This window comes from Cnephaeus nilssonii (assembly GCF_951640355.1).
Source record: "Cnephaeus nilssonii genome assembly, chromosome: 20".
NCBI classification, from domain to species: domain Eukaryota; kingdom Metazoa; phylum Chordata; class Mammalia; order Chiroptera; family Vespertilionidae; genus Cnephaeus; species Cnephaeus nilssonii.
Window position 1 is genome coordinate 6,971,576 of NC_137091.1, and position 23,679 is coordinate 6,995,254.

General features: G+C 50.0%; 1 protein-coding gene across 5 annotated transcripts in view; it reads right to left on the minus strand.

The window, feature by feature from the left end:
• The window catches only part of PHKB (phosphorylase kinase regulatory subunit beta), a 70,370-nt gene that overhangs the window by 46,080 nt on the left and 611 nt on the right, over positions 1 to 23,679 (minus strand). For 2 of the 5 annotated variants that reach the window (XM_079799951.1, XM_079799955.1), the window contains exons 2-6: positions 10,165 to 10,254; positions 9,090 to 9,228; positions 7,518 to 7,617; positions 2,706 to 2,813; positions 482 to 562 (exon numbers count right to left, since the gene is read on the minus strand). In XM_079799951.1, coding sequence (XP_079656077.1) covers positions 482 to 562; positions 2,706 to 2,813; positions 7,518 to 7,617; positions 9,090 to 9,228; positions 10,165 to 10,254 — 518 coding nt within the window. The other 3 variants (XM_079799954.1, XM_079799952.1, XM_079799953.1) reach the window with 3 other exon arrangements.

Genomic DNA, 23,679 nt, shown 5'->3' on the forward strand with positions numbered 1-23,679 from the left:
GAAAGCTTCTATTTCAGATTGCCTTAAATAGAGCCTTCATAGGAGTACAATTTTATAACTTGCTATATGCTTGTTCATTTTCAAAGTGCTGTGCATTGAAAATATAGACTTTTTGATCCAATATCCCAAATCCACTCCCTGATGATATGAAATGAAGAATAATCCATTTTTTATTAAACAAAAACTAAGTTTTATTGAAGTAAGATAAAAGAGATCCTTGGAGATGAAATTCAGTGCTAAAGAATTTGAGGAGCCCTGCTGGTGTGGCTCAGTGGTTGAGCGTCGACCTATGAACCAGGAGGTCATGGTTCAATTCCTGGTCGGGGCACATGCTCAGGTTGCAGGCTCGATCCCCCATGGGGGGCATGCAGGAGGCAGCCAATCGTGATTCTCTCGTCACTGATGTTTCTCTCTCCCTCCCTCTCCCTTCCTCTATGAAATCAATAAACACATTTTTTAAAAAGAGCTGGAGGGTGCGTACCTCGTCGGTGTTGTAGATGATCTGCAGCCCCGAGGAAATCATCTCCACCAGGTAGAGGAGGTAGAGGGACACGGCGTTGATCTGGAACACACAGCACCGTGACGGGTTACAGGAAACAACAGAAACGCTGTTACCAAGTTAAATGTCAAAACAACAGGGCCAGTCCTCTGCTCTCGTGCGGCTCTGAAAACAATGTCCTTCCTACCGTGAGCTAAAGGAGCTGTGGATTTAGCCCCTGATGAAACCCCGGCTTCACAGAGAAAACTCCAACACCCTCAAGTCCTCTGGTTGGGTAACACCTGGGCAGGGAAGCAGCCGCAGGTGGGACTCGGAGCAGGTGTTCTAGAGCATTGTTTTCAGACTCATTTTCAAACCGAAGGCTAAAACACGCCTGCGCTGGAATAGTTTTGCCCCAAAGGCAGCTTTGTCATGTCGACCATCTCGAACACATGCGCGTCCGGTGCAAGGGGGACGCCGCCGACCACCATCAACAGAGAACACGGAGCTCACGGCAGCATCGGCAGCACGTGTTCATTTCACTCGACACTTTAGCAGAGCCTTTAAAAGCTATGTGCGAACAAATGGTTTTGTAAGCAAACGAGTTTCCTTCTTCTAGTTTATTAGTCTATTAAAGACAGGCGAGAGCAGCAGGGCCTCATCCGGATGCAGGCGGGCCACACAAAAAGATACAGGATTCTGGACTTCAGGAATTTAGGTGAGCGGGGCCTTCTTCGCGACCTGTCTCAGAGCACACGGAGCAAAGGGCTTCATCCCGCTGCCAGGCCCCAAAGATTTATCCCAGCGCTGACACTGGCACAGCAGAATCGCCTTCAGAGAGGTTTCATTCCCACAGACAACCATTTAGGGCTCCACCTCCAGGAGCCCTCTGCTCTGACTTTTGGGGTGCTTCTGTGAGAAACGGTCAGTGAGTGACATATTTGACATATTGACATAATTGACATATTGCCAAGTAGCTGGTTACCAGCACTTACTGAACACCTACTATGTGCCCGGCACTGTGCTTCAACTCTGGGATACAAAAATACATGAGCTGTGACCATCTGAAAACCCTATTGCAAGTAGGAAACACCTGTCAATTATGTGACAGCCCTAGGAGAAGGCTGAGAAACAACACATGCACATACTGCTGGGTCCCACGGACTTACTGGTCACGAATAAGTATAGGAGCTGGCGCTGCACAGAAATGGGGCCGCCGCACTGTGTTTGGAGGAGTCACACAAAAGCAAGACATTTCTGATCGTTAGGAAGAGAGGAACTATAAGAAGAAGGTCTTCTTATTTTAGCACCGAATAATGGGCAATACGTATTCTGCCCTACAGCCTGAAGAACTGAAAGAGGAGCAGGAAGGAAACGCGTTAAGGATAAGTAGCGTGTATAATATCTGTGTCCTAGGGACAGGCATCGGGAAGTCCAGCTGAGAGCAGCGGGAGATGTGAAAGCAGCACATAAAACCCTGCAGGTGTTCTCAGCCCCGGCACAGAAGTTAATACATTATAAACACAAAACTTACAGACTCCAGAGCCTCTGGAGGGTCATTTTAGTGGTATGTCTTAGCTTTATGGGAAACTGACATATTAAAAATGAACTGTTGTGGAACAGGAACGTCTGATCTGCTGAGACGGCCCTGTTGATGGTCTTTATTCCCTGGTTCCTAAGTGTCGAAACTCTTTCAAGTTCAATGACAAGTACAAGCTTTAGTCACGAAAAAACTGTAAGATTTGCCCAGCTGACGTGGCTCAGTGGTTGAGCGTCGACCTATGAACCAGCAGGTCATGGTTCTATTCCTGGTCGGGGCACATGCCCAGGTTGCGGGCTCGACCCCCAGTGGGGGGTGGGAGGGCAGGAGGCGGCCAATCAATGAATCTCCCTCATCATTGATGTTTCTGTCTCTCTCCCTCTCCCCTCCTCTCTGAAATCAGTAAAAACATATAAAAATGGCTTTTGCAAAACAGTGTGCTCCTCCTTTGGATGGTCCTAACATCATAGCCTTTCCAGCTGCCCTTTTTGCTTGTGGGCCAAGAAGTCAGCCAGATTCGACATTCAGCTACCATAACTCACTCAAGACCTGGCGGCTCCCAGCCATCCCTCATCATGCCTGGTGCCCTTCTACCTTGAACATTCATGAAGTCACTGTGAAACACGGCGAAGCCTGGAACCTTCTCTGTGGGGAGGGCCGATAGGGAAGGCCCGTGTGTCTGCTCACCTGCAGGTGCCCGTACTCCTCGTAGGAGAGGACCTCGTCCCCTGTGCGCACGTCGAACACGGAGTGAAGGCAGGTTGTCGGGCGCGGGTCCTGCTTAAACTGCTGGACCTGGAACGAAATGCAACGTGCACACAATGCTAGCCGTTCATGGTCGAGTCGAGCTACAGATCCTAAGTTATTTCTCGTGAAAGGTTTGAATGAGGAAAGTTACCACTTTAGGTAGAGAGTGGGACAAGGCAGAGACGTTACTTTTTCTGAAGAAACAAAACAGGCAGAACCATAGCTGCTGCCTGAATGGCGTTACCGGCTGTGGATACTTGATGGGATTTATAAACCCAGCAACACAGTGTAGCAGGGAGCGTGCCGATGTCACGTCACTGGCTTTTGAAGGCCCTGCGTCTCAGTTAGAGTCAAGTAGTGGCTTCCCCTGCGGGGAGGGCTGCCGCTTCGTGTCCCATTGACCGCTGTTGGAGCGCTTACATGACACTCGGTGACAGCGCGTGCAGGCCGCGTGTGAATTCAGCGAGCGCCCGAACGGAAATGCTGCTTCCTTCTCCGAGGGTGCGAACGCAACCCCAGCTCCTGTCCGCATGGCTCCTTCCCTCCCACCCACTCCCCTTTCTCAGGCGACAGCTCCAGGGAACACAGGCCATACCTTCCCTTGTTCATTGGACATCCACTTTAACGTTTCAGAACAGAAATAAACACTAAATGCTCCCACAGGCCCACTCCAAGGACAACAAAATCCGTCTCCTCGTCTCGGTCCTATTCAAGTCAACTTGGCAAACATTGATTAATGCCAACTGAATGCCAGGTGCGGGGCTGGTCTCCGGAAGCACCCGCTAGACAGGAGCGGAGGATAAACGGGATGTCACATGACTCAGTGGAAAAGCAACGGGGTGAGAGGCCGGGCCGGCGTGGCTCAGTAGTTTGAGCGTCGACCTAGGAACCAGGAGGTCACAGTTTGATTCCCGGTCAAGGCACATGGCCCGGCTATGGGCTCCATCCCCAGTGTGGGGTGTGCAGGAGGCAGCTGATCCATAATGCTCTCTCATCACTGATGTTTCTCTCTCTCTCCCTGTCTCTTCCTCTCTGAAATCAATAAAAACACATTTTTTAAAAAAACATTATTCAGACCGTAACTGCTGACGGTGGTCTGGGACTACACAGAGAGACATCCGTGTGGTCACTCCTTCCACACACCATGATTATCATCTCAAACATTGCTCTGGGAGCGTAGACCAAAACCTGGTTAAATTAAAACAAAACCCATCTTGCCTACTGGATAAGGATCTATCGAAGGAGATGGTCTGATCCGTTTAATAAAGTGGCTGCTGCAGCTGCCGGGTGGCGTTTGTCATCTGTCTCCGAGACACACAGCAGCAGCAGGAGGGTTTACGTTCAATCACTGCGTTGGGGGAAAGGCAACTGCTAACCGACTCAAGATGCTCAAATGGAAAATTCCGTGCCTACGCTTTCAGTCCGAAAGCTGCTAAAAGACAAGTAATTTAACATTTCAGAAAAAAAATAAGGCCCAAACTCTATAAGCCTCGGAATGGAATGGGGTGAACTGTATGTGAATTACTGACAAAAAGCACTCTTCAAAGCAGTCAAAATCAAGGAGACATTAGTTCATGCTTTATGATGTCTGACATCTGGCAAGTAAAAGGAAGGAATGATTGACACAACATTTGCTAGACTAAGAAAATCTAGAGCCTTAGCCGGTCTGCTCAGTGGTTAGTATCAGCCCATGGACCAAAGCATAGCAGATTTGATTCCCAGTCAAGGGCACGTACCTCAATCGCAGGCTTGATCCCTGGCCCAGATCAGGGTGCATGTGGGAGGCAACCAATCGATGTCTCTCTCTCACATTGATGTCCTCTCTCTCTCTCTCTCTCTCTCTCTCTCTCTTTCTCTTCCCCTCTCTACCCTCCCTTCCATTCCCTCTAAAAATCAATGGGAAAATATCCTCAGGTGAAGATTTAAAAAAAAAATCTAGATTAATGTTTTCTCTGTTTCTATTTTATTTGGCTTTCCTGAAAACATAAGTCATTGTAAATAAACAGCTTCTCCTTTAGGGAAAGGTAACAGTACCGTGTCCTCCATTCTCAATGTGTGGCCTTAAAATATGCACTCAGGCAGGAAAACCCATTTCACAAGGCAATCCTGAGAGAATAAACTTTAGGAAACGTTAACGGTTTCTTATGAATTGGAAATTAGTAGCGTTTTAAGCAAACAAATGTTTAAGTCGATAAAGACAGCAGTGTGCAAGCCTAGCGCAAGGCAAATCCCCGCCCCCACCTGCAGACTGAGTGACGTGGCAACGTTCTGAAGGCCTCTCCTTAGCGAGCAGGAGCGGGAGCAGGAGCAGGAGCAGGAGCAGGAGAGAGCCGGTGAGAGGGGAGGCGTGCGAACGCTGAGAGGGAAAATGCCTGGCGTCAGAGGTGAGCACTGAGACGTGCGAGACAGGAATAGACGGACGTCAGCTTGCTCTCCCTTCTGCAGATCTAGGACGACCCCTCATCCGCTCAAATCCATACTAAGGTAACAATATCGCCCTTGGGTGGTGTTTTTAGAAGTTATGTCGGGAAGCGTGTCTTATGATGAGAAATCAGTGGAAGTAGAAAGCCTTCAACTTCCTACGCCATGGTTTCACTTAAGAAGACAGAGAAGGCAAGCTGTCCGGGCAAAACACAGCAAATGAGCACCACACACAGGCTTCCTTCAGCTTTAAAGAAAGGCCAAAGGATACACGGTTCACATTTTCCAATACCGCGGCATTCCCTACTGCCTTGGCCCGTGAGGGTAGGTGAGCACCAGGAAGAGGCGGAGGTAAGGGAGGCAGGGGGGCGCCGGGCCCAGGTTCAGGCTCCCTGAGTCAGCCCCGCCCGGTCACCCGGGGCTACAGTAACACCCTCCAGCCCTGCTCTGACAGGTGTGGGAGAAGAAGGATCACAGCAGGAAAATGCTTAAAAACTTTAAGTCCTGTGTGCTGTGGTGTGCACAAACACCTAATCCCAACGTCATCGCACAGACTTACAGCACACTGATTTTAATGACCGACCACATGCACACAAGGAAAACCCCTGAAGGGCTCCAGGGCCGCCGAAGTCACACTCGAGCTGCCCTCGCAAGACGCCGTCACTGAGGAGGCGGGTGGTGAGGGAGAAGCGTTCAGGAAGGGACATTAAGAGCTGACAAGCCACAGAGAAAAGCCTTTCCATTACAGCCCTTCCCTCTGGTCAGCGATCTGACTGAGCCCCATCCGCTCTGAAGGAGATCTGCCTCCGTGAGGGGGACGTTGAATTCGCAGACGATAGGCCCTCGGGAAATGGTAACCGTCGGGTAAGCTGTACACTTCACACACCTAGGACTGTGACTGCTTCAATTCCCTACGACACACGCTGCGACGCACGCACGTCAGCCTGACACAGCTGCACTCCAGGCCTGGAAAAGCCTTCACACTCGTGACCTGCAGAGTCGCGTCTCGGCAGACAAATGGCAGGTGGGTCACGTATCCCTATTCTCAGCCTGCGACTAAATGCACTTCTTCTGCGAGTGGCATGCTCTTGTTGCCATATTTTGACGGCAGAATATAGATGATTTTCTCTTTAAGTTTTAACTTCAGATATAGATCTTAAGAAGAAAATGCACCATCCCATTTTTTACCATGTCAAGCATAAATTAAAACAATACAACATTCACATGATAAAAACATACAAAATATTGCATACCCAAGATTGCCCGTATAATCACTGGTATGCATCTCTGCAATGAGCCATCCACCTGGGGTGGCCTTGGGAACACATGACTTGTTCACAGACACTTATTATATTAGGGCCCGGGATACAGACGTACAGGCAAGGAGGGAAACACCTCATTATATGTGTGTGGTGCTTTGCCGTTTAAAAAGCCTTATTGTGTATATTATTCCTTTAATTTCCACAATGACCCTGCACAGTTTGCTGTTTTCTTTTTTAAATATATTTTTATTGATTTCAGAGAGGAAGGGAGAGGGAGAGAGAGAGAGAAACATCAATGATGAGAGAGAATCATGGATCAGCTGCCTCCTGCACGGCTAGAACCTGCAACCTGGGCATGTGCCCTGACTAGGAATTGAACCGTGACCTCCTGGTTTATAGGTCGGCACTCAACCACTGAGCCACACCAGCTGGGCCGGTTTGCTGTTTTCTAAGTCTGTGATTCCTGTCTTCTTTACAGGTAAATGAAGTGTTATCTTTTTAAATGGAGTTGACCTTAGCCAGAGCATTCACATGTGCAAAGCGAATTTTTTAAAAATATGTGTTTTTATTGATTTCAGATAGAAGAAGGGAGAGGGAGAGAGAGATAGAAACATCGATTATGAGAGAAAATCACTGATGGGCTGCCTCCTGCACGCCCCCTACTAGGAGTTGAGCCTGCAACCTGGGCATGTGCCCTGACCGAGAATTGAACCGTGACCTCCTGGTTCATAGGTCGATGCTCAACCATTGAGCCACACTGGCCAGGCCCAAAAGAATTTTCATGAGGGTTTTCTCAAGTACTATAATATCGGGTAGAAGATGGATATTGTGAGGCTCCTGAGAAACTCCTTATCAAGCAAACACCAGATGCAAAATACAAACAGGCTGAAGCCTGCATAGCAACTGCCAACCACCCATCGTGAGGGTTTCTTCGATGGCGGAACTTTGGGGCCGTGGCTGGGCAGGCATGGACTGTGCTTGGCCCTCCGAGAGTGCCTCCCCTCAGGAGAGGCTGCTGTGGGTTCATCACTCCTGGGGTGCCGAGGCCCCAGCCCGGCCCGCACCTCACCTTATCGGCCTGCCGCATGTAGCAGTAGAGGATCCCTCGCATGCACTTCACAGCCGAGTGCTCCAGCTCGTGGGTCCGCCCCTTGTCATCGTCGATGCGCCTGGGCAGGAGAGATAGCTCAGGGAAGAAATTGGAAACAGATTTGGGAAGGGAGCAGAGCTTTCGATAATTACGTATTTAACTATCTGGCTAATCCCATGTTCTGGCAACATCTACTAATTCTCTAACAGTGAAGCTCCATTTTCCCGGCAGATGCAGAAATGCTGCCAAAAAATATATAAAAATCCCATGATGAAACTTATGCAGATTTCTCCTTCTTTTAAGGATGGAAGGCAATTGCTTTAAAAATAGCAGACAATGTTTTCCACAGGGACTTGGCTCAAATTTTAAGCGATATTTCTATATTGGAAAAATCTACCAAAAGATATTTTTAAAGCTCACTGTTACAGGGTAGAGGCAATTTTTAATATCAATCCCTTTAGATTATGCAATGGCCACTTGATTTCTGAACTCTCCATACAACTCCATTGATATATCTCTCTCTCTACATATATATACTAGAGGCCCAGTGAACGAAATTCGTGCACGGGGGGTAAGGGGTCCCTTAGCCCAGCCTGCACCCTCTCCAATTTGGGACCCCTCAGGGGATGTCAGACTGCTGATTTAGGCCCGATTCCACATCCCTTTCACAATCCGGGACCACTGGCTCCTAACCACTTGCCTGCCTACCATCTTGATCACCGCCTAACCGCTCCCCTGCAGGCCTGATGGCCCCCAACTACCCTCCCCTGCTGGCCTCATGGCCCCCAACTGCCCTCCCCTGCAGGCCTGATCACCCCTAACTGCCTCTGCCTCGGCCCCACCACCGTGGCTTTGTCCAGAAGGAAGTCGGACAGTAGGAAGATGTCCAGTTTCCCAGTCTAATTAGCAAATTACCCTTTTATTAGTATATATATATATGTATGTGTGTGTGTGTGTGTATATATATATATATTATATATATATATAATATATATATATATTTCATTCTAGTACCATACTGTTTTGACTATTATTTTGTTTTGATTTGTATTCTAGAATTGACATCAGCGAGCCTGATCCCTCCCTCTTTGTACTTTCTCAAAGGTTCTTTAGCTATTTGGGATCTTCTGTAGTTCTGGATGCATCTTAGGACTCGTGCTCTCGTCTGAGAAGAAGCCATTGGCTTTTAACAGAGCTGCACGCATCTGTATATTGCTGGAGGCACTAGGACAATTGAACAATAGCAGTCCTTCCAACCCGTGAACAAGAGGCCAAGGCTGGGCTCTGGCCAGCAGCACTGTGGCCTTGACTAACCTTCCCCGTATCTGTATCTTCTTCAAGTTCCTTCCCGTGGCAGCTCCTTCTGCCACCACCTATGCTGATGTGCCGACCCAGAGGTGAGAACTTATGCTCGTGAAACACTAAACAGTCTTGTGTACACCCTTACACAGACGGGAAGGCGCAGTGAGTCCACGCAGAGCCAGGGACAGCTGACCCAGCGTCCTGGGTGAACGCCCTCTCCCTAGAGAGGGGCAGCGCACGCCCGCTCACCTGTACGCGAGGGCCACAGCCCAGGCGGCCGCAGCGCAGTACAAGCTGTCCTGGACCTTGGCGTGCTGGTCCCCGCCGCAGGTCTTCGTGGGGAAGAGGCCGGTGGTGGGACTCTGGTACAGTAGCACCGTGGCCTTGACTGCAAGGAGGCAGGAGAAGCGTGAGCGGCACAGCCCCCGCCCCCGGGCCGCCCCAGCCTCGCCCACTTTGACAGTTTGGTTGTTTCTAAACTGAGCTGTAGCGTAAAACTTCTGATGATGTGGGAACAGCTCCACGCTAAGTCACTGCAGCTAGCTATGGCTTCAAAGAAAATAAAGGGCAACATAAAAATATATCCCAGAATTCTGACCAAAGGAAGTTGAATTAAGGTATTATGTAAAGTTGAAGCAAACAAGCAAAAATCCTTAGTGTAGGGGAGACAAATAAATCAATTGTTATAGTATCTGCCCTACTAGGCTAGTATATGGCACATGAAGAAAACTGACACAAAACACAGAGGCATTTCGACTTAGTTCTGAGGGACAAAGAGGGAACCCCCCACACACACACACACACACATATACACACACTCACACATACACACACATACATACACACACATACACACACACACACACACACGCGCGCGCACACACAGAAAACAAAACTTTCCAGGCGGATACCAGCAAAAACAAAGCCACAGCAGGACAGGGACCCCACATGAGTACCAGCGACCCGAGGTCACGTCTGTATCTCCAATTAGAGACGGTTACGGGAGGCTCAGGGCTGCCCAGGAGCCAGGCATAAGTGAATGAGCAGCGAGCACGGGCACAAACCGGGCAAGTGCCCTCAGGAAAGCCTCTGGAATGTTCTGGAAGGCTGAAGGGGCAGCAGGGACCCCAGTGACAGCGCTACAATTATTCCAGGGACGGATGTGACTGCTGGCTCCTTCTGCAGTCCCGGCACCCCATGCCGCGGGCACAGAGCGGCCTCAGCGCCGCCACCCGACATCCCAGCGAGGGGGCATCACGCGTGATGTCCAGGGCATCCCGGAGGGGAGCAAGCGCTGGGCCAAAGGCGCGTCCCCGCCGCTCACCGATTCTGTAGTAACGATCCAGCTTCTCCCACAGACTTTCATGATCGGGCTGCAGAAGGTGGATGCTCTTCAGAGGTTCGTAAACGGAGCCTGCAGGGAAAGCAGCCTCGTCACCTTCGGTCCTGTTCACCCCGCACACCAGGGAACTCCAGGCGACGAGGACGCGCTACCTCGCAATCGCACTTCGCGCTGCGGGTGAACACATATCTCACTACGGTTCGGGTTTTGGGTGGAGAAGGGAGAGAAGAAAGCTCCCCTGTAGCAAGTCCGAGGGTCTAACTGTGGGGAGATACCCTCCCCCTCACCCGCAGCCATCAACAACTCAAACAGCTCCCATGCTCAGGGCCGGTCACTCGCCCAACCATTTCCGTGCCGCCTGAGAAACACACCTGCTAACTTGCCCTGAGACCCAAGCTGCAGCCAAACTGTGCTCCAGACGCACCAGGCCGTCTCCTGCCAGCTGCTCACACCACCAACGCCCAGGAGAGCAGGGCACGCCGACATGTTCCGAAGCATCACGCAGACTACTCGGCCGCAGGCAGGAGCTCTGACGCCCAGCCCCTCGGCACGTGATACTCTGGCCTTACTGTGCGGACTGGACTGTCAGGGAGACTGTTTCAACTTGAGCCGGGAAACGGCTCCACCGTGCGAGCAGGGCACACGGCTCAAACACTGCAGGATTCACCGTGACCAGGACAATTTGCCACTAAATCGTTCACTTGACCAGCGCACACTCTCAGTGGCTGAATGACAGGAAAGCATCGGAACCCTCAGCCAGGAACTAAGGAAACGCCTCGGATTCCTGCTGAAAGCGCTCAGAAACCACCAACTCAGGGTCACGAATCTACCTCCGGGCCCAGGGAGCGCGAGTCGGTCTGACGCCCGGCACAAGAACCAATCTGTGATCTGCCTGGTTTCTGCTTAGAAAGGTGTGTGACAGCCCCTCGGGTACACAGAGAGCCACCCCAATTTCCTGCGACGTTTCTATTATGTAAGAAAATAGCTCTTCCCATTGAGGCATTGGATGCACTGGGAATTAGTTTCCTAAACTGATTTTAAAGTAAGAAGTCAAGTCCGCACACTTTTAAAAGATCAAATTTGCCCCACCTTTCTTTTTTTTAGGTTACAAAATATTGAATAGAAAGATCCATTTATCCTAAATTCTAAGCAGAGAGCATCCCAAATTATGGGATTCAAATAGACCATTTCCTCTTGAAAGAATTGCAATTTCATTTCCAAAACAACATTAACACTGTAGTATCTGATAATGCAGCATTGGGCCTGCATACATTTTCTCGGATGTAACAATGTTATGTAAGATCTCAAACCTACCATGGACATGTGATGTTTACCAATGGCCTCAACAACAGTCAGCTTTTGTATGGCTGCATAAAGGTCTCTCAAAACCTCCACGCCTGGGGCAGCACACCCCGATCTGTATACAGGATCTCAGGGCGCGCTCGGTACTGCGTACTGACGCAAAGTTGAGACATAAAGCAAACGGCACACTTCCATCTTCCTGTGGGTCTTGGGTTCCAGCAGAAAAATACACAAAATTCATGGAAGTAGAATCTTAGCCCGCGGGGAGAAGCAGCCGGTGTCCCCATCTGCAGTTTACAAACGATTCTCTCACACCGGGGCCGCGCTGAAGGTCAGCGGTTTCGAGGGTGCGCGTTTAGGGTCCCCTGCCTTCGCTAACGGTGAGCAGCCAGTTGCGCAGACAGAGGCCGTGCTAAGGGCTGTGGCTTTCCGGGAATGAGACTAAGAAGCCTGAGCCCACAGCTGTGCAGGCTGCGAGGGGCAGAGGCTGACAGAGCAACAGGACGTGTGCAGGGCAGCAGAGAACGGCCAGGACCCCGGGGCTGACGGCTGCACGGCGAGCTAACGGGACTGCGCAGGATCGGCAGAGCCTGCCCTGGGGAGGGGCACGGTGCAGGCTCCCTGCCCGCACTCACATGTGCGTGTGGACAAGGTGGGAGGGCAGGCAGGTGCAGACCAGTAGGCACGGGACAGCAAAGAGCCGGCCTTGTCTATGAACACACAAATCGCAGGCAAACCACACCTCTGGTTTATCAGGATAGTATTAGAACACCAATTTTTCAGCTGCTAAGACTGCAAGGGTCCCCAGAGTACAGAATCTATATGTTTATCCTACACATCATCTATTTGTGACACAATATATTTGCCAGCAACTTTGAAACTGAAATCGCACCATTGCCTTCAGATGATAATGTCCTCATCGTACAATTTCCTTTCCTCCTGCACCGATTAAAACTCGAAGGACACCGCCAGCGAAGGGACAAGTGACCCCAGTACATTCTCGCCTATGTCTCAAACGCTGGTATGAGGAAGCTCCTGGCAAACCTTTACTGATCAAACCGGGGGGTCCACGTGGCAGGGGTCCCTGCCCCGCCCTCCACACCCGCAGCGCTGTGTGAACACCTAAGGACAGCTCTTCCTATCACAGAACATGTTATTTTCACTGTTTGTTCCCTGTGTGATCCTCCCTGGAAAGTGCCTAGTGACAGGGACCGGATCTAGTACGGAGCGGACGGCAATATATGTTTGGTAGGAAGGAGAGAAATGAAGGAGAGAAGCTGACAAAAATGTGTTTTAGGAAAACTTTGATGATCAGGTGACAGCTGCACCCTCACAGGCCGCCCTGTCTGCGACCCACCCACACCCTCGAAGTCTATGGTCAAGGGCCACCCGGCAGACGCCCACAGTCAGACAAGCTGAGAAAGGCATCTCCTGGCTACATGGGAATTGTTTCCGCTAAGAGATCTGAATACACTAAGCATGACTCAGCACTTTGAGCATCTCCAAGATCGCCAATCTCTCCTTACAAAGCAAAGAAACAAAGTGTAAACCATGATTTCCTTTAATGTCCAGTTGGTCCATAAACAGGAACTGAAACATTAAGGAATAGATGTGCCCCCCAGGGGGAGGGGGGACAAATAAATGGTGACACCTCCATTCAATGAAATAACTTAAAACAGTAAAGGGATGAAGTAGATCTGTTTGTAATACCAGGAAAGACCAAAAAAATATAGTGTGAAAAGGTAATGTCAGAGAACAAGGCACAGAGTATGATACTATGTGTTGCAAAGTAAGCAAAAATGACTGCATGTGTGATTTTACAAATGCATATGAACATGTAGATAAACAAAGTACTTTAAAAAGTCTGGGGCACACACCGAACGGGTAAAAAAGGATTGCCACCAGGATAGTGGCTTTTACTCTACATGTTTCTGATGGTCTAAAGCTTACGTAATAGGGTATTCATTGATATGCCAAAGCAATATCTTCATTGATATTGCTCCTAGGGCAATGGAAACTAAAGAGAAAATAAACAAATGGGACTACATCAAAATAAAAATCTTTTGCACAGCAAAAGAAACCATCCACAAAACAACAAGAAAGCCCACTGCATGGGAGAACACATTTGCCTATGTTATCATCGATAAGGATTTAATCTCCAACATTTACGGGAACTCATACAACTTAACAAAAGGAAGATAAACAACCCAATCAAAAAATGGGCAACGGACCTAAATAGATACTTTTCGAAAGAAGACAGAAGGAAGGCCAAGAGATATATGAAAAAAACATGCTCAAAGTCACCAATCATCCGAGAGATGCAAATCAAAATGACAATGAGGTACCATCTCACACCTGTCAGAATGGCTACCATCAAGAAATCAACAAATGCCAAGTGCTGGCAAGGATGCGGAGAAAAAGGAACCCTCGTGCACTGCTGGTGGGAATGCAGACTGGTGCAGCCACTGTGGAGAACAGTATGGAGTTTCCTCAAAAAACTAAAAATGGAACTCCCATCTGACCCAATGATCCCACTTCTAGGAATATATCCTAAGAAAACAGAAACACCAATCAGAAAGGATTTATACACCCCTATGTTCATAGCAGCACAATTCACCATAGCTAAGATTTGGAAACAGCCTAGGTGCCCATCAGCAGATGAGTGGATTAGAAAACTGTGGTCCATCTACACAATGGAATACTACGCTGCTGTAAAAAAAAAGAAGGAATTCTTAACATTTGCAACAGCATGGATGGACCTGGAGAGCATTATGCTAAGCAAAATAAGCCAGTCGGAGAAAGATAAATAAATATCACATGATCTCACTCATTTATGGATAATAAAGAACATTATAAACTAATGAAAAAAATAGGTACATAGGCAGAGAAGCATCGAACAGACTGTCAAACAACAGCGGGAAAGCTGGGGAGCGTTGGGGGGCGAGGGGGAGGTAAGAGATCAACCGAAGGACTTGTATGCATGCATATAAGCACACCAATGGACGCAAGACACTGGGGGGGGGGGTGAGAACATGTGCCGAGGGGTAGGGGAGGCTGGGGAAGGTCAATTGGGGGCGGGGGGGAGACATATGTACTACTATTTGTAATACTTTAAACAATAAAAAAAAGAAGAAGAAAAGAGGGTATCCATTGGCTACTTGTATAGCCTTCTCGCCTCCGAAGGGGAAATTCTGAATGCCTCCTCCTAACACTGCACAAGACTCTTCATGCACACTGTCCCACCTCATCCTCCTGACAAAGCTGAGGTCGGCATCACGCTGGGGCACAAGCTGGTTACTGACTGGAGTCTGCCTGGCACCCAGGGCTCCGAGAGACAGACTGACGTGGGCTCTGATCCCGACACGTGAGACCTCCTGCAAATGTCGGGTTGAGAAGAGCTGAGAGCCCTCAGTGCTCGCGTTCACTTCCTGCCTTAGACAGCAGGCTGCTCCAAAGTCGCATGCCTATTGCATGTACACACGTGTGTACCTTCACTTGGTGAGCCCCCGTTTATCATCACAGGTCATCCCAACCCCCAGCTTTTTTTATATTTTTTCTTTATTGATTAAGGTATTACATATGTGTCCTTATCCCCCCATTGCCTCCCCACCTCCCCACTCATGCCCTCGCCACCCCCCCAAGCCCCAACTTTTTAAGCCTGTCTTTCTCCATGGCAGGTTGGGTAAGAACCGCGTTTTAAATGGGAAATGGCAAATGGGAAACAACACGACTTTATAAATATAAAGTAAAATTTGCCTATTCAACTTATCCAAATGAGATGTGAAAAGGCCACTCTACGGTCACATTTTATTTCTAATAAAAATGCATTGAGCCCTCGCCGTGACCTTCAGAGAGGAGGCAGCCTGTAAATCCTGCTTAAGGAAATGGAAGCTGGTGGGCGCTTCCCGGGGTGCCCTCAGGAATCCCAGATCCCAGCACTCAGTCCGCGACCGAGTTCCCTTTCCCACGTGTGGGCCAGTCGAGCGCCTTGCCACAGCACCATGTCTGGGCGGTCCGAGCTGTAGTCAAACAACTCTCATCTCTCTCAGAAGTGTTTGGAACTCCTCTTTATAAAAAAAAATACTCAGAAATGGCACCGGCTCTTACATTTCCTCCACGGTGGTTGTGTCATCCTCTGTGACCACCCCAATGCCAGCAGCGTCTGGCACGCAGTGGGCGCTCAGTAAGTATTCAGAGAGCAAATGGGAATGACAGCCTCTGAGGCCCGAGATCTGCCAAGAGCTACGCAGATGCGGCAGCAATGATAATTAAATAACGTGAAGTTAAACATGACTCACTCCTCAATGACCTCAGCTGCGACCATAAAGTAATTAGACTTGTTCTGTTCTTCTCTGTGGTCCCCTTCCGTTCTGTTCATCCACTCCTCATAAAGGAGGATCTGAATGAAATCATAAAAGAATATGACTTTATGATTTGATCCCTAGGATAAATGTAGAGAGCCTGCCTTAGATGGGGGTCTCTTTATAAAGGACGGTGCTAATCTGAACATATCAAACTTCTCCAGAGAAGCCTGGGGTCACTGCTGCATGCTCACACCACAAGGGAAACTTTTACCTTCCAAACGCCGAGTTAAATGACAGAGCCTTAGTTCCATATCGACTGCATTACATGGAGGGGAAAGAACACCACTCCACACCATTCCCAGTCTTCACAAGAACTCTCTCATTGTCTTATGTCGCTGCTATTAGAGCTGTAAAAGCATGTGACACTAGGCCTCCCGCTGTGTATATGTCATTCGACACGAGTCACACGGAAATCGCCCGGCCGGCCCTCAGCATTCTGAAGAATGGATCACACCGTCTCCATGTGTCATTTATGCCGGCACCAAACCTGGTCGGTATCTCCTGTCGTGGCAAAGTTCAGCAGTGCGTTTAATAGGAATGGTATTACTGCTCATCAAAAACTGCCCCATAACACAGTAGGCATGAGGAAGTCTTGAGTGGTTAGGAAAACAGACGACTGTAGGAATAAAAACGTTCATAACCAGAAAAAGACGGAGAAGACTTCTGCGCAGTCTCCAGCACGGACTTATAGGTTAACGAATGGGAGCTAGACCTTCTCATCAAAACGCAGCCGCATGCAGATGGCTGGCCAGGTGGGCCAGGGCCCGCGCACACCCACACCAGCAGCCCCTCACAGGCCGAGCAGGTCCTGTGCTGACCCACTGCCTTCTGTGAAGACCCACCCACGATAGAGCCGTTAACTGACCCAACATGTATGGAACCCAGGTCAATCCGTTTCCACTTCTCAGTGAGTGAGATTTAACCCAGGTCCAAAGCGGCTCTCCACGCCCCGCCCTCAGCCCCGGCGTGCAGAGACCTCCTAGAGGGGGAGAGTGTCTGACCCCCAGGAGGCTTTGGAAAGAACATGGGCTTTGAAAACAGACAGGCCTGGCTACCATCGCGCTACATCACTTCACACGTGGGGCCCACACGATCCTCTGCCCAATAAAAAGGTGAAATGATTAGGTAACACGGAGTTCTGGAAAGTTCCCTCTGTACCCAGACTGCATTGATTCTTTCTGGTGTGACTCATTCGTTCATTCATCCTGAAGTCCCCAGCACCAGGCCCCGTATCTGGGGCTACTGGTTCAGAGCTACAACCCAGTCAGTCTCGGACCTGAAGGGGTTCGTGGCCCAGAAAGTAACGGATCTGTGCTTAGCTAACCGCGATGCGGCGGCGTGGGAGCTAAACGAAGCTACAGGAAGCGCCGGGGACCAGCGGAGCGATGCACTGGGAGCTGGGCTGCAGGGAAGGGCTCGTGGGAAAGTAAGTAGAGGGAGAGACGGCTGGAGCAGGACAGAAGGTGAGGGGAGTGCACCGGCTCGCAGAGAGAGGCCCTGAGCACAGAGGCCCCGGGATGAGGGCGCAGGAGCCAGGGCACAGGGTGGCATCTGGGAGCTGCACGCAGACAGCAGCACCGCACGAAGCACGTGGCGGGGGAGGCTGGACAGGGCTCCGTAGGCCGACAGCGCAGGATGCTGGACAGCGCGGCCCAGGTCTGCCCTCTACCCTTTATTTTTTTTTAAATATATTTTTATTTATTTCGGAGAGGAAGAGAGAAGGAGAGAGAGATAGAAACATCAATGATGAGAGAGAATCATGGATCGGCTGCCTCCTGCACACCCCACACTGGGGATGGAGCCCGCAACCCAGGCATGTGCCCTTGGCTGGAATCAAAGAAACATGTGACCCTTCAGTCCGCAGGCCGATGCTCTATCCGCTGAGCCAAACCAGCTAGGGCTGCCCTCTACCCTTTAGATGATGGAGAGGCGCTGGGGAGGTTGAAGGAAAGGCATCACATGACCCAACCTTCAGAAAGAGAAGGGCGGCAGGGAAGAGGTCAGCGGTGGGCACGGGGTCCTCTGTGGGTTACAACATTCATCCCCGGGGCCTCGGTTTAAGTAGGGATGGCAGCCTCGCCTTGAGCGCTGTCCCAGGTACCGAGAGGTCACAGTTTGATTCCTGGTCAAGGCACGTGCCCAAGTTTCGTGCTCCATCCCCAGTAAGGCGTGTGCAGGAGGCAGCTCATCAACGGTTCTCTCTCTCTCTCCCTCTCCCTTCCTCTCTCTCTCAAAATCAATAAAAACATGTTTTTTAAAAAGATAGTGACAGCAGGGTTGCAGAGAGGAGGGCTACTCAAGAAGTACTGAAACGGTAGAATAAACAAGACAGAGAAAAGGCTTACATTCGGCGCAGGTCTTGGGTACCAACGCCAACATTGCAGTGTGACACAGCAGGAGAGACTCCAAGGACCAAGTCTAATCCTCAGATGGTTTTTATTCCTTTAAATTATAATAATTAACTCTCCATCCTGCCAGGATTTTTTATCCTGGTGGTTATTGAACAAATGATAATTATCAAAGCTACAAGCCTATTGAGAATCAGGATTAAGTGGGTATAACAAATTAATTGAGCTTCGCGGTGTATTTCCATGTGAACAAGGATCTTTGAACTGATAGAAACAGCAGATAACAATTCACAGGAAGAGCCCACAAAGTAAAGATAATTACCCTCCGAAATATGTAAATTAAGAAAACAGCTCTCATTTTGAATACCTCTATTTTAAAGACATTTAACAGAAATGCCCCTGTTCCCGGCAGACCATTTTAAAGATGTTTAATACAAACATGACGTAGAGGTCTAAAACCAACTCGCTTAGACGAGCCACATTTAAAAGGGCCTCAATTTGAATTGAAAAAAATCCCATCAAAGCGGAGAGAAAATCCATGGAAATTAATACCCTCTGCCAATGCCCAGCAGAATACCACATACAGCTGCTCAGAGAAGATTCCTGAAAGTCACTGTGAAATAAATGGGCTGGGAAGCGTGAAAGCCTGAAACGGCACCCAGGGGGCAGGCCCCCCTCCTGCCTGCAGCCTGAGCAGGGCCTCCTCAGGCTTCTCCCCGCGGTTCCCAGGTTCCCATGCGCAGCCCCATAACCACCCGCCGCACCACGCGGTCAGCCCTGTCCCTTGGCCCTCCCAGAGTTCTCCCTGTGACGCTCGCTCCATCCCCAAGGTCCTCTCCTAGAGCCCCACCCTAAGGTCTCTGTGACTCCCGCTTCCTCCTTCAGCTCAAACGCCCCTTCCAGAGAGGCCTTCACCCAAGACCCCCACCCCACCCCATCCCCATCCCTCAGGAGACAGGAAGCTGATGCCTGGTGGTCAGCAAGGGAGGGACAGGCCAGGCACGGAGACACTGCCTTCTGAGCTAGCTGTATCTCAGCATGACACGTTTTCTCACTCAAACGGCTGCTTAGAGGGCAGACACCAAAACGAGGGAAAGAAATAAGCACTCGGGTTTGGTTTGGGTAATTCCCACTTTTGGATACATACCAGCAATACTGAACAAGACAGGTGTTTTTAGGAAAGATAAGAACATATTTAAAATATATGTAACATTTATAACATATTCTGCGCTGGCCAGCTCCTTAACATCAAGTGTTTTACATATATAGCATCTTATTTAATCCTCGCAACAATATCTTCGGGGGGTATTATTATCTTTATTTTTATAGACAAGGAAACCAAGTCTCAAAGATGTAAAGTCTCATCACAACACTGTGCACCTGGAACTGATATAACATCGTATGTCAACTGTAATGGGAAAATTTTTAAAAATTAATACGAGAAGAAAGGAAGGGAGGGAGGGAGGGAGGGAGGGAGGGAGGGAGGGAGGGAGAAAGGAAAGAGGGAGGGAGGGAGGGAGGGAGGGAGGGAGGGAGGGAGGGAGGGAGGGAGAGAGGGAGGGAAGGAAGAAGGAAGGGAGGGAGGAAGGGAAGAAGGAAGGGAGGGAGGGAATGAGGGAGGGAGGGAAGGAGGAAAGGAGGGAGGGAGGGAGGGAGGGGGAAGGGAGGGAGGATGGGAGGGAGGGAGGGGAGAGAAGGAGGAAGGAAGGAAAGAAAGAAGGGAGGAAAGGAAGGGAGGGAGGGAAGGAGGAGGGAGGGAGGGAGGGAGGAAAGAAGGAAGGAAAGAAAGGAGGAAGGGAGGGAGGGAGGGAGGGAGGGAGGGAGGGAGGGAGGGAAGGAGGGAGGAAGGGAGGGAGGAAAGGAAGCTGGACATTCAGATGTTTCTTTGGGTTAAGCGGTTGAACAAGAGCAGTTATCCTCAGCCACAGCGCAGACTGACACATCAGCAGCCCGAGCACGACACAAGCACCACACAGAAATGCAGGACACACACTCCAGTCAAGAAAGCGCAGAAACAGACAGATCCGCAGACCACTCCCGGAGGGATAGAGAGGGTTAAACCACTTAAAACCATCTAGGTGAGTTGGAAAGGGATTTTCCAGAAGCAAGACCCTGGCTTTCCTCTGGGCCAGGAAAAGCTCAGCCATGGACCTGGGCTTTGAAATGGTCGTTACAGGCGCCACAGAACATTCGCCTATAACGCCGACCTCCAAGGAGCTACAGTGGGGAAACGATCGTTTCCAACAGAAACGCGGCATTTCTAAGCGAGCCAATGGCCTGCACGTGCACACCTCTGCGCGTCCCTATTTGAACAGACGGACGGAAGTTTTCCGGATGTCTTTGGAGTCCTCACTCCGCATTGGGTAGAGGCACCTCCGAAAAGTATACACATCGCAAGCCAAGGCTAAGGAATCGGTCTCTGAAGTGGCTAATGGCAGTGACGCGGGTCTCGTTCTATTTTGCTCTCGCCGCATTCTATTTCAGTGTAACGACGACGCGGTGCTGGGAAAGCCTCCTGTGTGTGCCTTCAGACGCTGCGCAATGTCAGAGCCGTTCGGAGGTGTGGAAATGTCCAGGACTGCCGAGGCAGGAAAGCTTATCTCATCGTTAGCATTCTATTTCCCCATAACTGCCAGCCCTGCAAACTCCCCGGGCTCCGACAGGGCCTGCCAAAGTGGGAAACAGCCTGGTGCTTAAACGAAAGAAAACACAGCCCAAAGATAGATAAATAGATAGATAGATAGATAGATGATAGATAGATAGATAGATAGATAGATAGACAGACAGACAGACAGACATCCTATTGTTCTCTCAGTTCAAAGACTAAGTCAGAAGTCGAACATTGGCAACGTTGTGTCATTTAGCGGATGACCACTGAAGGCAAGAATTGCTTTCATTTCTCAATGTAGAAGCTTTTTTATCTCCCGGGAATGAGTCTTCCCTGAGCTATTTCTTATTTCTTTTTTTCCACCCAAGATTTTTCTCCTCCATCGTGCCAAACCAGGATTTGAAATATAAATGGAAATAAATGGTTATGGAGAAAACAGAACGTTTTCACGGTCACTTTTTGGCTGGCTCATCTCACATTCACCTGTTGATGGGTCCTGAGGATTAGACATTCTTCTTATATATATTTTATTTCGGAGAGGAAGGGAGAGAGAGAAACATCCACGATGAGAGAGAATCATGGACCGGCTGCCTCCTGCACACCCCACTCTGGGGATCAAGCCCACAACCTGGGCATGTGCCCCAACAGGGAATCGAACCGCAACTTCCTGGTCCATAGGTCGACGTTCAACCCCTGAGCCACGCCGGCCAGGCGAGGCGTGGACATTCTGCTTACGGTCCCTAAGGCACAAAGCAGACTCTGGCCGCAGGCTTCTCCCAGAGTGGCCAGATGGCGCCCAGCCCACAGAAAAAGCCCAAGGACTCCAGCCTTCACTTCCGCGCCACGGCCACTTCACTGGCCGCATCCCAAGGCCTGCGTTCCAAACGGGTCCTTCCTGGATGCGCGACCCTCCTCCGACCTGTTCAGCACCCGGGCCCCCCGGGAGGAGCAGCTCCACAGCCCCCGTCCAGATGGCAAGGGGTCTCACCACTACGGCCGTCTAAGAGCCACTGTGCCCACCGCACCCCCAGCCCTTCTGCCAAACGCACCGCACGGCTTTGAAACCCACGTCTCAGGACCTGGGCCAGTTGCTTCCTCTCCTCACCAAGTGCGCTTCCTCTTCCTGGCTGTGAGAATGTGTGGACGTGCCCGATGCACAGTGAGTCGATGCTGAGTAAATAATTGGGACGCGGACCGAAAATTCCTAACTCTGTCAAACTTATTTCCATGACGCGAGAAGACAAAAATCCTTTAAGAAGCTTCTTATGTACCCGTTTGACAACCGTCACTTATGTACCCGTCTGACAACTGTCACTTCTCACGCCCGCACGACCACCGCGGGCCGGGCCACATTCAACACACAGTGCACACCGCACACCGCAGCCTCGCTAACCGGAGCAGGACCACGGTGTGCGGGCGTGGGCCCGCCAGAGGGCACACAATCCAAAGGCTATCATACGGCGACATCAAACTTCAGAAACAAAGTTAAGTAAAACTACCCCCCCGCTGGGCAGGGGGTCTCCACACTTACCAGACCTTAAGAAGGCTCGGGGAGATGAGGCGACAGCGTCGGGTGGGCTGGCCATGTCAAATGGTTGCCTCTGACCACAAGCGTCACAGGCTAAACCACAGCCATGTTCACAACTGTTTAGTGGAGTTAGAAGCGATCACGGTTAGATTCATTGAAAGCAGGGTGAGCAGGTATTAACCCATGATGCCGTGCGCAACGAAGGCCATCAATCAACGTTCGTTACCATTTGATTTTCTTTTTATGATTTGAAAAAGTGCCTGGGCCCTCCGGTTGCCTGTGTGGATTAGGCAGGAACAGGTAATATCCACTTATCACGCATCACGTGACTAGGCGACTATGTAACAATGCTCAGAACTCTGCAGCGACCTCTCCACCAGAGCCAGGTTAGTCCAAGTTGCAGACAAAGCTCAGGTCCTACATTCTTCTAAAAGCAACAGGAACTGGGCGGGTTGTTTTTAATGACACGGGACGTCAATGGTTCACTCAGGAAGAAGCATTAGAGTCTTGTGCTACTTCAGAGTTAGCAGAAGATGCTGAAACCCCCCAACTACTTGGGAGCAAGGACTTCAAGGGGTACCTCTTCTACCGCTGCCGTGCAAGCAAGAGAGCAGGCAATGTCTGGACCATGCACTGGGCTGTTTTGCACATGAAACGGAACGGACGTGGCTGCATTCAACAGGGTTAAATAAAACTGGGATTTTCCTCTCAGTTAAGAAAGGGAAGGTAGGTCTTCAGAGCTTACTGTTATGACATGCATTTCAGAGGAAATAAAGATGAGAAGAAAATCAACCCTCCATGCTTATTAAAGGAAAAGAGAAATGCTTTTAAAACATGTTGAGGGCAGAGCTCAGCTCCCTGCAAAAAAACTCAGTTACTCTCTGTGACCAGAGAGCATCCATCCAATATAACAAGAGACAACTAAGAATTTCACAAACGGCAAGAACTCAGCATCACGGTAACATATTAGCGGAGGAAAAAGAATTCTGAACATCAATGCAAACTGCAGAGTTCGCTTGCCTCTGTTCTTCCAGTAGCAACTCTGACATTAGCATCTCCCAACTCTGACATATAGTGACACCGGTCCTTCCAAAGGAAAGGTTGGGGGGGAGGGGGCCTCTCCGTCCTGCTTACAGGAACACTTTCGGCTCAGGGCATCCAGCCCTGGCTCCCAGCTGCAGGGTCGTGACTGTGCAATTTGAAGGAGTCAGCTCAGGACACTTGAACTGTTGGGGCTGCCTGCACAGCCTCGGGTGGGAGCACCCCTGGGACCCCTCGCCTGGGGAAGGCACCCGCTTCCTTACGAGCCCTAACTGTGCTCCCCAGAACCCTCTTCGTGGCCTGGGC